General features: G+C 50.8%; 1 protein-coding gene across 1 annotated transcript; it reads left to right on the forward strand.

The window, feature by feature from the left end:
• Positions 1-7,344: 7,344 nt before the first annotated feature.
• Positions 7,345-11,920, forward strand: LOC104838247 (putative methyltransferase DDB_G0268948). Its single transcript, XM_010577874.1, has 7 exons — positions 7,345-7,418; positions 8,531-8,659; positions 8,932-9,092; positions 9,370-9,583; positions 10,244-10,344; positions 11,098-11,235; positions 11,830-11,920. Exons 2-7 carry the CDS (start codon positions 8,549-8,551, stop codon positions 11,918-11,920), a joined length of 816 nt encoding a protein of 271 aa, XP_010576176.1. The 5' UTR covers positions 7,345-7,418; positions 8,531-8,548.
• The last annotated feature ends 565 nt before the right edge of the window (positions 11,921-12,485 follow it).

Here is a 12,485-nt window from a genome sequence, read left to right on the forward strand (position 1 = left end):
CGCGGCGGCTCTGGGCGGCTTGGCTCAGGGCCAGAGACCCTGCGCCCTCCTGAGCCTTCCCGCGTCCCCCCGCACCCTCCCGCGCCCTCCTGCGCCCTCCTGCTCTCTGCTGCATCCTCCTGCAACCCCCTGCATCCTGCTGCACCCCTCTGCACTCCCCCACATCCTGCTGCACCCTCCTGTGCCTTCCGCATCCTCCTGCGCCCTCTTGCATCTTCCCACACCGCCCTGCACACCCCTGCACCCCACTGCACCCCACTGCATCCTGCTGCACCCTCTTGCATCCTCACACACTCTCCCGCATCCTCCTGCACCCCTTTGCACCCTCCTGCAATCCCCTGCATCCTCACGCACCCTCCTGCACCCTTTTGCACCCTCCTGCAACCTACTGCACCTTCCTGCACCCTCCTGAACCATCCTGCACCCTCCTGTGCCCTCTTGCAATCTACTGCACCCTCTTGTACCCCCCTGCACCCTCCTGCATCCTCCAGCACTCTCCTCAATGCCCATTTCAGCCGTCCGCAGCCTCCAGCCCTCGCCCCCCCCCCCCACCTGAAACGGACCACCACTGGCCATCACAGCATGGCCAGAAACCAGAAATGCCCCTTTTTCCAGTCCCCCTCACCACTACGCTTCCAGGCTTGTTCCCGCTTGGTTTTCAGGACACAGGGCTGTGATCCTGGGAACTGCAATGGGAAATGAGGAGGGGCTGATGGAGTTGGCCGTCTCCCGGCGCAGGGGTTTTGGAGGAAAGAAGAGCCTAAAAGATTGTTCCCTTCCCCTTTATTTCTCCCTTTCTAAAGATGAATATTCCTATCGCATGCCTAGCTCAGACCCCAAGGAAGAAGAAAAAGCTTAAACACTGAATTAGGATGGTCCTGGATCTCATTTAATCACCACAGCTTTGACTGCATTTCAGAACAGACCATCAAGCCTCAGCCAGTCCCCACAGCAATCACTCTTAAGTGTCGCTGGCCACGCACATCCCAAAGAGTCATTTAATTTTAGTACAGCAGCTTCCTGACACCACTGAATTTTTTGCTTATCCCAGCAGATATAATAATATAATCTACTATATCCTCATGCCCAGCACACGCACACAAGGAAAGGTGAAATAATATCAATTTGCACTCACGTTTCTCCCCCTCTTTTCAATTCCAGGGCTTGTGAATTCATCATCAGTGAATTTATGGCCCCTCGTATGCCCAAGAGCCCTGGAAAGTGAAGTTCTGTGCTAGACAAGGCACAACCATTTTGTAAAAGCACTGCAAAATGCCCTAAAGGAATGTACTCAGCTCGGGGACTTTGTAGCATCCGACTCCAGCCCTAGTGAGGTTTCCCTAACAGTTATTTCATGAGGGGATCAAGCACGGAGGCTCACAGACCCCTGCCAGGGTGCAGAAGGGGGAATTCAGCTGGAGCTCATTTAGGAGTCAACTAAATTGCACAGACACCGCAACCATCACACGCAAACCCCGGCAGCATCGGTGGTGGCTTCCCTTATGGACTCACCTCCCCTCTCCAATTCTGTATCCACCAGAGGACATGGGAGGTGGGAAACCTCTGGGCACCTGAAACGCAGGGGCTAAAGCTGAAGGCAGAGGTATGTGGTACTTTGCAGCTGTTGCACAAGGACTGTCTAAAGTGTCTAACCTTAGTCTTCACATCTGATGCTCTCTGAAACGCACTGGAGCCCAAGAGTTCGCCGTCTCCCTCTGAGATCTTGTTTGCTCCCAAATGCCTAGAAATAAACATTTCTGGTAAGGAGAAGAGAAACCCCACTGCCAGAATATGGGTGGGCTGCTTCCCCCACCTAGGTCCAGTCCCCTCTCCAAATTGCTGCCTTGGGAACGGCAGACAGCAACAAATTCCAACAGCAAAAGCTGACAGCGCTGCAAAGCTGATGGGACTGCTGGGATCCCGTCGGGAACCGTCTGTGCCCACAGACACCAAAATCACCATCTGGTATTTTCGCATGCGCCACCTGGGGAACCCACTCAGCCAGGAGGGCTGCAGCGCTGGATTGCAGTGCCGCCAAGGTGAGTTGGGACGTTCAGGTCTGTTTAAGGCCATCGGGTAATGAGAGACCAATGGCTCTACAGTTACCAATGAACTGGAGACAATGATAAGCTGTTGGTGCCGCTGTCATCAGCAAATAAAGTCGTAAGGTGAGCCGGGAAGCACAGAGAAGCCTCTGGTCCCTGTGTGGGGAACAGGAGAGCTCAACGTGCTCCACCACGGATTCTCACCTGACTTCTTAATTTAATTTATTCATCAGCCCAATAATCAGCCTTCCCATCTTCCTTAATTAAAGGTGAAATTATGGGAGAAGGACTTGTTTCTTGTTGTTTCAGGAAGATCCCAGGGCTGGAGCTTTGCTCCCAGCCAGGGCTTTCAGCTCCCCCATGTGCTGTGCATCAATCATTCATAAGGAAGGATTTACAGCAGAATGGGCTGGGGGGGAGGCAGGATTTCCAAGTCACAGGCGCTGTCCTCTGCAACTTCCTCCTCTGCCCTTGAGCTTGCCACCGCCTGCCTTTATTTCTTCTCCAACCTTTTGTGTGCTTAAGCATGAGAATAACTAGCCGACGAGCTGGCTGCTATTAAAAGGATCCAGGCAGTGGCCATGACACTTACTTGCACGTGCACAGATGCACGTTCCCCAAAATAGTCACTACTGCAGAGATTCCCTTCTCCCTCCCCTCTCCCTCACTGGTTGACCCACTGGGTCTCTCTTTCATCTGGGCTCTCTTTTCACATGAGCACTGGTTTTTTTTTTCTGGGTTGCAGATGCCAGGGAGCAGGCAGGGACAGCCCCGAACCCAGCCGAGACCTCAAGGCACAGTTATAACACACAGAGCCATGCGATCAGCTGAGATATCCTTGATTTGTGGCTGACTCTTTTCCCTACAAGATTTATCCCATGCCCTGCTGCTTGTAAGCCAAGAGAATTATGTTCTTCATTAATTTAAAGTCTGAGCCCTCTAGGTTTAAAAAGAGCCTTGTAGAAATACCAAGTATTTGCCGATCCCTTTATTCCTCATTGTGATAATAAATCTTGTTCCTTTTCCATCAGAGAACAAATAAACAGGGGAAAGTCTCCTGAGAGCCGAAGCCTTACTAGGGTCTTAAAAGCAAATAATTTTCTTCACAAGGTAAGAGAAATATCACCAGCTTCTTCACAGTGTAAATAACCCAAGGTGATAGAGCCAGAAGTGATGCTCCAGGGAGCAGCGTGCCTTGAGTGTTTCAGCCGCTCCCCCTCAGGCGCTGTGGTCCCATTACATTTTCATATCACGGCTACCTTCTTAGTGGGGAGGGACTCTGGGGTGGAGACATTTGCACCATATTTATTTGTTCCTAGTGAGCAAAAGCCTGCTGGTTACAGACTCTTTTAACTCCTCAGTGTAGTTATCACCTAAATACATGTCCCCCAAGATCCAAGGCTGTCAGGTAGGAAGGAGGATGGTGTCAGCCCCATCCTGGATCAGTATCCTGGTGATGGGGAGGTTGGCCCCAGCCCACCCAGCCCTCCCGTGGCGGCTGCTCACCCTTTCTGCCTGCCCTCTGTGTATCCTCCCTCCAGCGCGGTCCGGCAAAGAGCTGCAGAGTCAATCAAAGCTGAAATGAAATGTAAAACAATTAAATTTGTAAATTAAATGCAGCACTGCAACGGGGTGATTTGCCTCCTCTTCCTTTAGTTCCATGCCACATGCAATCCATTTGCAAGGTTCAGTGCCACAAAGCCAGGACTGCGTAGGATGGGGCTCGGCATCTTCCACAGGTTGTGCTGAGGAATCAGAGTGATGTTGGGTTAAATACGGCCCTGGATATCACCAGGGCTCCCGTTGGGGTGGGAGCAGCGCATTCCTTGATACATTGGATTTCTTTTCCCAGGATAATGTCTCGGAGCTCATTACAAGCAGTAATGATAGCGCCAGCATGTGCGTTCAGACCCTACTTGTCCCAGTTGCTCTTGGGGAATTGCCTGGTGTTCAAAATCTCTAAAAATGAGGCTGCATAATTCATGCCACAGCGCTGCTTTGCCCAAATCTGAAGGTCAGTGTGTCCCCTCCTTTGTCTTCCTCCCATGGGCAGGGGCAGGATGCAGTGGTGGTGCTGAATTACAAGCAGCAAGCCAGTGACTTGGCTGTGGGCAACGGAATTGCTGCAATTTTAAGGTCTATGTTTAAAGACCTGATCAAAGGGGCACCTCCACTACTGGGGAAAGACGACTCAGGACTCAATTAATCTATGAGAGGTCTAGTCCTGCAGCGTCACCGCTACACAGCTGCCAGCAGCAGCAGGCAGAGATGTCCAGCCCAAGGAAAGAAGGGGAATGAGAAAACTATGAGTATCCCAAAATCCTTCAGGTGCCATGCATCTTCTCGGCACCTTGAGTTTAGCAAGATGTGGTTAAGTGGCCTCCCCCTCCATCCATACCTAGTAGCAACCACAACAAAATTCCCTCATGAGGATGCAGCTGGCCTGAGCTGGGGTTTTTCCTCAAATTCCTCTAGGTAGGTGTGGGAAGGTGACCTGGAGTGTTTTCCAGGTAGGGGATTATCCACAGAGAAGGTGGAGAATTGAAACTTCTGAGCAAGACATTTTGTAATTGTTTTAGCGCTCGGAACGTCTAAAATTGGGACACCCTCTGAAAGATGCAGCTCGGTGTATCTGGCAGTGTTTGAGCTCCGTGGGCAGGATCCTATGGGCAGAGGCTGGCGTAGGAGTGGGGTAACCTGGAGGCGAGTGGGACACTGACTTCACTGCAGAGAAGGAGGGTGGAAGGAGGGTGAATGACACATCATTAGGGAAAAGAGAAAACTCATTATGATTTTTAAAGCCACCCAGGTAGAAAACCGAAGGGCCCAGAGTTGCAGTGGCTGGGCTTAGATACAGTCATGGAGAAAATAAATGAGAATTCATCTTCCATTTGAGAAACAGGTATAATTAATTAGAAGGTGTTTATGAGTTTTGTAACACGTGGTTTGTAGCTTCAGGAAAGGAAGCCGGTTAAGATTTCTCTGAGCGAAATCAAGGAGGATTTTTCTGCCAGAAAGTTATTGCTGGGGATGGCATGAACACAATTACAGAGCTGGGCTTGCTCCGAGAGTGACATTTGTGTTCTGGATAAAATGGAGCAGCTCTTCCCCACTGGCACCAAAACAAGGTAGGAGGGGAAAGGAAATCTTCAGAAATATCAAAGCACCTGGCTAAGGTGATGTCAGATGTTTTGTTTTCACAAGGCAACCCTCTTTTCCTTGGATGTCAGGTCATTACACTGAGAAAAAGAATTCAGTGTAATATTTACTGATGTGCAATGAAATGAACCACAATAATAGAAACAAAATGGCTTTTTCCATATCAAGATGAGACATTTCAGCACTGTGGAAATGACAGCGCTGTTGGTGAAAAATACCACAAGTGATGCAGGAAGACTGACAGGAGTCTCATTTGGACCTTTTTCCCAAAATAAAGATTGATTTTTTTTTTTTTAAATAAATTTTAGAGTAAGATGCATTCCCAATGAAAAAAAACCCAAACATCTCTCTGGATATGGTCCCAGAGGCTGCAGTGAAACCCCAGTGGCCGAGCAGGGAGGACGGCTGCGCACTCGGACAGGGCTGGGAATGCCGGTGGTGGCAGAGCACAGGGAGGTGTCAGAAGCACTCGAGCAAGTACCTCTTTATTTTCCAAGGATAGGAATTGATCTCCTGGCCATAGACAAGGTTAGGGCTTAGCTTGCTGATGCTGTTTGGAAAAGCAAAGCTCTGGGAGCCGGTTTGCTACTGCATTCTGCAGAGGCACAAAGGTGGGGAGGAGGCAGAGCCAACAGGCACAAGACTTCAGGAGAATAGGTATGGAGGGATGCCAGTATCTTATGTTCTCCTTTTCTGCATTAAGGTTAGGGTTTGGAGGTCTATTAATTCAGGACCCCGCTATATAATTTAAATCCACAGGGCCTGTAGGTTTTGGGGAACAGGCTGGGAAGACCCCAGGGTGCTTTGGTATTCCTTAAAGCGTACAGATTTAATAAGTGGGTTGGCAGGTACGATGGACAGTGTCTGATTCTCTGTCCCTGGGGTATAAGTCACATTTGGGCTAAGGCTCAGCAATCCCAAGGTCAAGGAGAACAATTTATTGCTGTGTGGTGCAGGGTCGTCAGAGATTAACTCTCACTTGGGGAATATAATAGAGTTGGGGCAGGGAGTCAAAGGCAGCTGAATCCAGCATGACAAAGGCCAGGAGAGCTTAGAAAAAGACTGGTGCCATTTGCAGCCCATGCCTGGCTCATATTTTCTTTTACTGTAGGCACTTGGTCTCAGCTGTAGCCAGAGGATAACCAGTTAAACATCATCTGTATGTTGCCTATGAGAGCAGCCGGTGCTATAGGGACCTCAGAGTTAGGAAGAGGGCAGGTAACCAAAGCCCAGGACATCATCCCTTCCTGTATGCAGTCATGCTCTCAACAAAGTACAGGCAAAATTAGGGTACCTAAACCCCAAAGAGGCTAGACTCTTGCCAGATGCTGCTGGACACCACAGGTTACGGAAACACGAAGGCCTTCAGTGCTTGTGGTGCATTTTCTCTTGGTGCAGATATTCACCCCTGGTACAATTAAGCAGCAGGTGACCCAAATGAAATATTCAGGACACAACCCCAGCAAGTTCGACCCATGCTTTGATGCAGCAAACTGCTTCAAGGTGACCTCCATCTTCAGCCCCTAGGTAAGTTCCACTGATTCTCTTAAAATTAGGAGGGGCTTAAAGGCTGTGCTGATGAGCATAGATTCACAAGTGCTGTGCAAAATAGAAACTGAAGTGAATGTGCTTCAAGCAAACCAGGGTCTACTGGCTTCAGCTGTATGTCATTAGCATTACTCTAGCATGAGAAGGGGTAAAATCCTGCCCCAAATCAGGGGAGGGGCTTTGTCTGGTCCTGAAATACCCATGCTTTGTGCTCTGAGAGTTGGTGCTGGGGTTATACAGGCTTTATTTATGCCTTTTCTCTTTCCGCTGGACAACAGGAGGGGACTTCCAGTACAGCCAGACCTCTGTAAGCATGGCTTTGGGTGCCCGCACCATTTGAATCCCGTTCCCCTGCTACCTCGCAGGTAGGAGATGGGCAGGGCTGCTGAGCATCCCCCCGGTTCGTGGGCATTTTGAGAGCTGTCTTTAATTCAAAACCACAGAACTGTGGAAAGGCTAAGGCTCGGCTCTCGGGCTCCAGGATCTCGGTGGGACGGAGACTCTGGAAGCTGCCTTCCGGTTTTTGCCGCCCCCCGCCCCGTCCCGCCCCCTCCCGGGGGCGGTGCCTGCCTTCCCCTTTGTGCCGGGCGCGCCCCGGAACTCCGAACTGGGCGCGAGTGGGATCTGCTGGTGCCGGGAAGTAGCTCCGGGTGGCGGCTGCAGGTGGTAAGAGGAGGGCTGAAGCTGCCCGGGGACTGAGGGGGGGGCTCGCTGGTGGGTGAAGGCTTCTGTGAGCACATGGAAAGCCCCTGGACGACTCTCTAAAAAGGGCTTTGGCAGGGCTGCTCTTCCCTGCTGGGAGTGTCTAGTCGTGAGCTGGCTAAGCTCAGCCTCTCTTCTTGCATCACAAGATACAGTAACCCTTTATTGCCTGCTGGTGGGTCTTTGGAGAAACGCGCTCTCGTTGCACCCTTCTGCCCACCTCGCTGGCCGTGAGCGTGCGGTCGCCCGTCAGACGAGGCAGCAGTCCTCCCTGGGGGGCTCTTGGGGTCCGTGGTCACACCACGGAGCCGCCGCCGCCTCAGGCAGCGCTCGCTCGGCCACCGACATAAACAGGACGCGGCCGGGAGCCTTCCGCCGCGGCGCCGTGGGCGAAGGACAAGGTGCCGGCAGCCGCTGGGCCTTGGCTCGTTGCCGAGGTGGGTGCGGGGACTGCGTGGTTTATAGCAGCTGGGGCGGGGGGAACGGTGGGCGCTGTATCTGTGGAAGCAGCTTGGAGGGCTGGGTGGACGGGGGGGCTGAGCTGGTGGGAGGCCTAAGGGGCCCCGTGGCGAGGCCAGGCTTAGCTGGGTGACGGGTCTAACGGGGCTCTGGATTTAAAGAGACTTTGAGCATTTTGGGGCAGGGTGGAGTTGCTGTGATTGTGTTGCTAATACTAAAACATGGATCTCCTTAAGAACAACAAACTTCTTTGCTGTTAGTTGTTCTGATGCTCTGCTTGGTCCCCCCAAATTCGGAGATGTCCCAGCTGTAATGGTGATTTATATCAGAAGACACCTGGGTGGGTGGGGAAAGCAAAGCAGTAAGGAGAAGAAGGGTTTAAAAACCTAGAAAGCTTTTCCTTGTCAGACACTGCCAGTTTGCTTCTGCGATTAGCTTATACCTCTGGGAGGGATGCTTAGAGAGCAGGTTCGTGCTCCCTCGCTGGAGCCTCGTGGGCAAAGTCCTCCCCGGGCTCCTGCCAAGAACTGGAGACTTCAGTGCCTGCGGCCACATGCTGAGGCAGGAGGAGGAGTTTGATCCTGTAGCAACAAACCTGGATTGCTGCCTCCTTCCAGGTGCCGGGTCACCCAAGCATGGCCACCCAGATGTTTGAGGGGAGAGGGCACGCAGCTGTCTACCAGAAATACAGGTTTGCACCAGGCAAAGAGCTGCAGCAAACCATCCTCACCTACCTGCAGGAAAAGGTGAGTGGGGTATGGCCAGGCTGCAGGGAAAAAAAATAGGGGAGTGGTATTTGTGGGGAGTAGTATTTACCCTGCTGGGAGTGTTACCTTGGTGGGTGCCACAGGGAAGAATAAATCAATAGGACTCAAGGCAAGATGTGGGCACAGAAGAGCCTTTCCATGGGTTGTGCCATGCTGAGGCTGGTCCTCTGTGGGTGCTGGGGGAAGGAATTGGGGTAAAGGCACAGAAATTGGGTGGCTGCCCACTGAGACTCACCCACTCCTCCCTGCAGAGGGCAAACCTTGCTGAGCTGGTGGTGGATGTCGGCTGTGGGTCTGGACAAGGCACCCGCTTCCTTGCGGAGCACTTCAAGAAGGTGGTGGGAACAGACATCAGTGAAGCACAGATCCAGGAGGCCAGGGAGGCCCCCTCCCTGCCCAATGTCTCCTACCTGTGAGTGTTAGGGAAGTAAGCTCAGCTGAAGGCAAAATTTGGGACCTCATGCGGAGGTGGTGTTTTGTGCATATGATTGTTGTAAGAGCGAGCAGGCACCAAAGAAAATCCCATTTGATGGGATTCCTGGTGTGAACGGGCATTATCCCAGACTTACAGTGGCTGTGGTCTTGCATCCCAAATGATCATCATTGACTCCAAAAAATGCCCACTGACTTCACGTCCTACTTTCTAAGTTCCAATTGACACACTACCTTTTTTCCTTCTCCCACTCCAGTGTATGCCCTGCAGAGGAGCTGCCGTTCGAGGATGCCTCAGTGGACATCCTTACTTCATTTACAGCTGCACACTGGTTTGATATCGAGAAGTTCATGAGAGAAGCGAACCGGGTGGTTAAGCCAGGTGGTTGCATGGTAATCAGCACCTACACCGTGGACATGAGTCTGCGTTACGGAAACTGCTCTGAAAAGCTGACCAAAATCTTCAGGGAGGTGAGGTGTTAAAACCTAAACCTTGGGACTTCCCCCCCGGTCTGGGCAGGGGGAAATGTGTAGAACTTGGATGTAAAGAGGAAAGCAGTGAGCTTGGGGGGTATTACTAGAGGACTTCTATTGCAGGATGGGGCAGAGGGACAGTTAAATACAGGGACAAGGGTGAAATGGGGTTTAGTGGCTCCCATGCAGTGCTGGGGCTGGCTGGATGAGGAGAAGAGGGATGTTAGGATTAATAGGGCAGACTCTGGTGTGGCAAGAAGGGCTGTGGAGCAGATCTGGGGGGCTGGTATTGTCAGAGAGACTTCTGCTGTTGCCTTGATCACAGTGAAAAGAATGGGAAGTAGAAACTCTTTGGAAAGAGTTTTTTTTAATTATGTTTCTTGACAGAGTGTTTTAACAACTCAAAGACTTTCCACCATGAGCAAGAGCAGCGTAGGGAGGAAGACAGAACCCTTGATATCTATAATAAAACAGCATACTTAAAGTCTTGACACTAAGCAAGATTTTGGTGTATTTTAATGCAAAGAGTATTTAAAAAAACAAAGTATGTGTATGAATGTATCGTATCTAGGGCCAAGCAAAGCTGACTTAAGTGGAAACTGAGACCTTCAAGTGGTTTTGTGTTTTGTTTTTTTTTTTAATATGCTGTCTTTACAGTCCTGGGACCTGCTTTTAAAATACTCTCATAATAGAATAAAACTAGTCTTGGAAGACTACAAAGCCATCTTTGAGGCCTTGCCGTTTCCAGACAAGAAGAGGTGAGCAGAAACCCTTCAGTGCAGCACTAGGAGTGGATGGAGGTGGCATCTCTGCTCCTCCATGGGGCTGCTCTGCCACTAGTCCTGCAAGGACAAAAGGGAGCCGGGTTTGCTGGAGCAGGTAGCTGCCGGGTTTCAGCAAATGCTTTTGCATTGTGGCAGAGCCACGTGGTTGCATTTTCATTCCTGTTGGATTTAATGTGGCTCTATGCTGGGCCAGCAGGTGTGGTCTAAGGGCTGCAAGGACCCTTCCTGATTCAAGGCAGAGGTGGGTTTGGTTTTTTTTAAGTTCATGGCTTATGATAATTTGAGGCTTCTGGGCAGATCACTTAATGGATGAAGGGGGAAAATGGAGTGAGAGAAAGAACCTGCCCCAGGCCTCCAGGGAGCCAATGCCTGCCTCCCCCACAAAGGCATGGGGCAGGGGCTAACTCCACAGGCAAAAAGGATGCATTGGCAGTGGTGTTGCAGAGGTGTTGGTGTCCTGGCTGCTGGAGGAGAGCGGGGTCTGCAGACAGGTGTTTATCTGTTCAATTTGCAGACTATGTCAGGTGGTCCCTGGGACCATCTCTGCTTCTCCAGTAGTGCATCAATTAGAGCTCCTGACCTACCAAATGCCACAGTTGCATGTTGTTTCCATCTGTTGGACCTTTCATGGTATTTTATTCCCCACCACCTCCATCTGTTGTCCTTGTTCTACTGTCTTTGAGATTTAATTTGCCAATGCTCCTTTCTTCTTTGTCTCCTTTCTAGAATCACTGATATCTTTGACAAAATTCCCATGACAATTGCTGGTGTGGTTGGTTACTTGGAGTCTGCCTCTCCGTATCAAGCCTTTATGAAGAACGACCCCAAAGCTGCAAAATCCCTCCTCCAGGAGACTGAAAAGAGGTGAGAAAACTGCTTGGGAAAACAAGCAGGACATGGAGGACCTGTTTTATACAGTCCATGAAGAGTGAGATTGCGGAGACCCCTTCAAAGCTAGAAGTGAGCTGTGCAGTGATGTGCTCCCTCCTTCCCCCCAGGTGTGGATGGATACTTGTCAGAGGTTAAACAGCAGATCCTCAGCTGCTCACAGCATGATTGACCTCAGTTTAAGTCAGCTGACTTAAACTTTTAAGTCTATGTAGCTGTATGGTGTTCTTGCACTGATGTATCTATGTAAGCCTCATGTCAGAGGTATCTTGAGTTTCTTTGCCTTGCTCTTGATTAGCAGAGGGCAGGAGAAATATTGACAGTTCCACCTTAACTAATCTGTTTTGGCCCACAACAAGGGCCTGCTGCAAAGCTGGGAAGGGGAGGCATACCTGTGCCTGCTAGTCTAGTCATTGACCAGAACAACCCCTGTGCATGCATTGGAAGCATCTGTCATCAAGACCTCTGTGCTTTGGGTGGAAGAGACTGTTCTCTGGTTGTGGATGTTGCCCCATGTCAGGTGGGAGCTGGTTGGGGGGACTGAGACCCTTCCTCTGCTTCTTGTTTCAGGATGCTGGAGACAATGGGAGTTTCTTCTTGTGAAACCCCAGTGGAGTTCTGGGTGAGGCATGTCTGTGTGCTGGGGTGCAAGGGACAGTGAGAGGAAAACCTTTGCCTGATCTGGTGCTGGAAGGGAAGGAAAAAGTGGGTTGTCTCCTAATACCCCACTTGTAACCTTCCTTGGGAAGATTGATGCTTATTTCAGTGATTAAAGTTTTGATCTTCTGTGGAAAGCAGAGAGGGGTTTATGCCTGCCCTCCGGTTCCTGTCCACCTTGGTCCTCCAGTCTGCCCAGTGCTGTGCCCTCAACACTAGAAGGGTCCAGTTTCAGTGGTGGTGGTTGGATTGCACGTGGGGATAAGAATCACAGTAACGGCTGATAAACTTGCTGCATTTCTTATACAATTAATAATAAAAAGCTGAGGAAAACACTGCTTGTGGTTCCCCTTTTTAAGAGAGGCTGTAGAGCACCTGCTGGGGTGGGAATAGCTGCACTTCATGGACATTGCTTACCTAGGCCCTGAGTGGCTGCCTGTTTCGTGGGTAGATGGGCTTTAGGTAGTAAAGGGCTATTTGCCCCTTTCCCTGTCCAGGCTAATCTAGGAGCTGTGTGTTGTCTCTGAAGGCCAAGCTGGAAAGGGGCTGCTCTTGCCCACTGTGTGACC

Source organism: Haliaeetus leucocephalus, unplaced genomic scaffold, assembly GCF_000737465.1.
Source record: "Haliaeetus leucocephalus isolate CR32 unplaced genomic scaffold, Haliaeetus_leucocephalus-4.0 Scaffold587, whole genome shotgun sequence".
In the NCBI taxonomy this organism is placed as follows: Eukaryota; Metazoa; Chordata; class Aves; order Accipitriformes; family Accipitridae; genus Haliaeetus; species Haliaeetus leucocephalus.

Excerpts from the sequence above, each read along its gene's own strand:
- LOC104838247 (XM_010577874.1), top strand. The coding sequence starts at position 8,549 with ATGGCCACCCAGATGTTTGAGGGGAGAGGGCACGCAGCTGTCTACCAG. Across the intron at positions 9,584-10,243 it reads TGACCAAAATCTTCAGGGAG|TCCTGGGACCTGCTTTTAAA; the intron begins GTGAGGTGTTAA and ends CTGTCTTTACAG. Across the intron at positions 11,236-11,829 it reads CTCCAGGAGACTGAAAAGAG|GATGCTGGAGACAATGGGAG; the intron begins GTGAGAAAACTG and ends TTCTTGTTTCAG.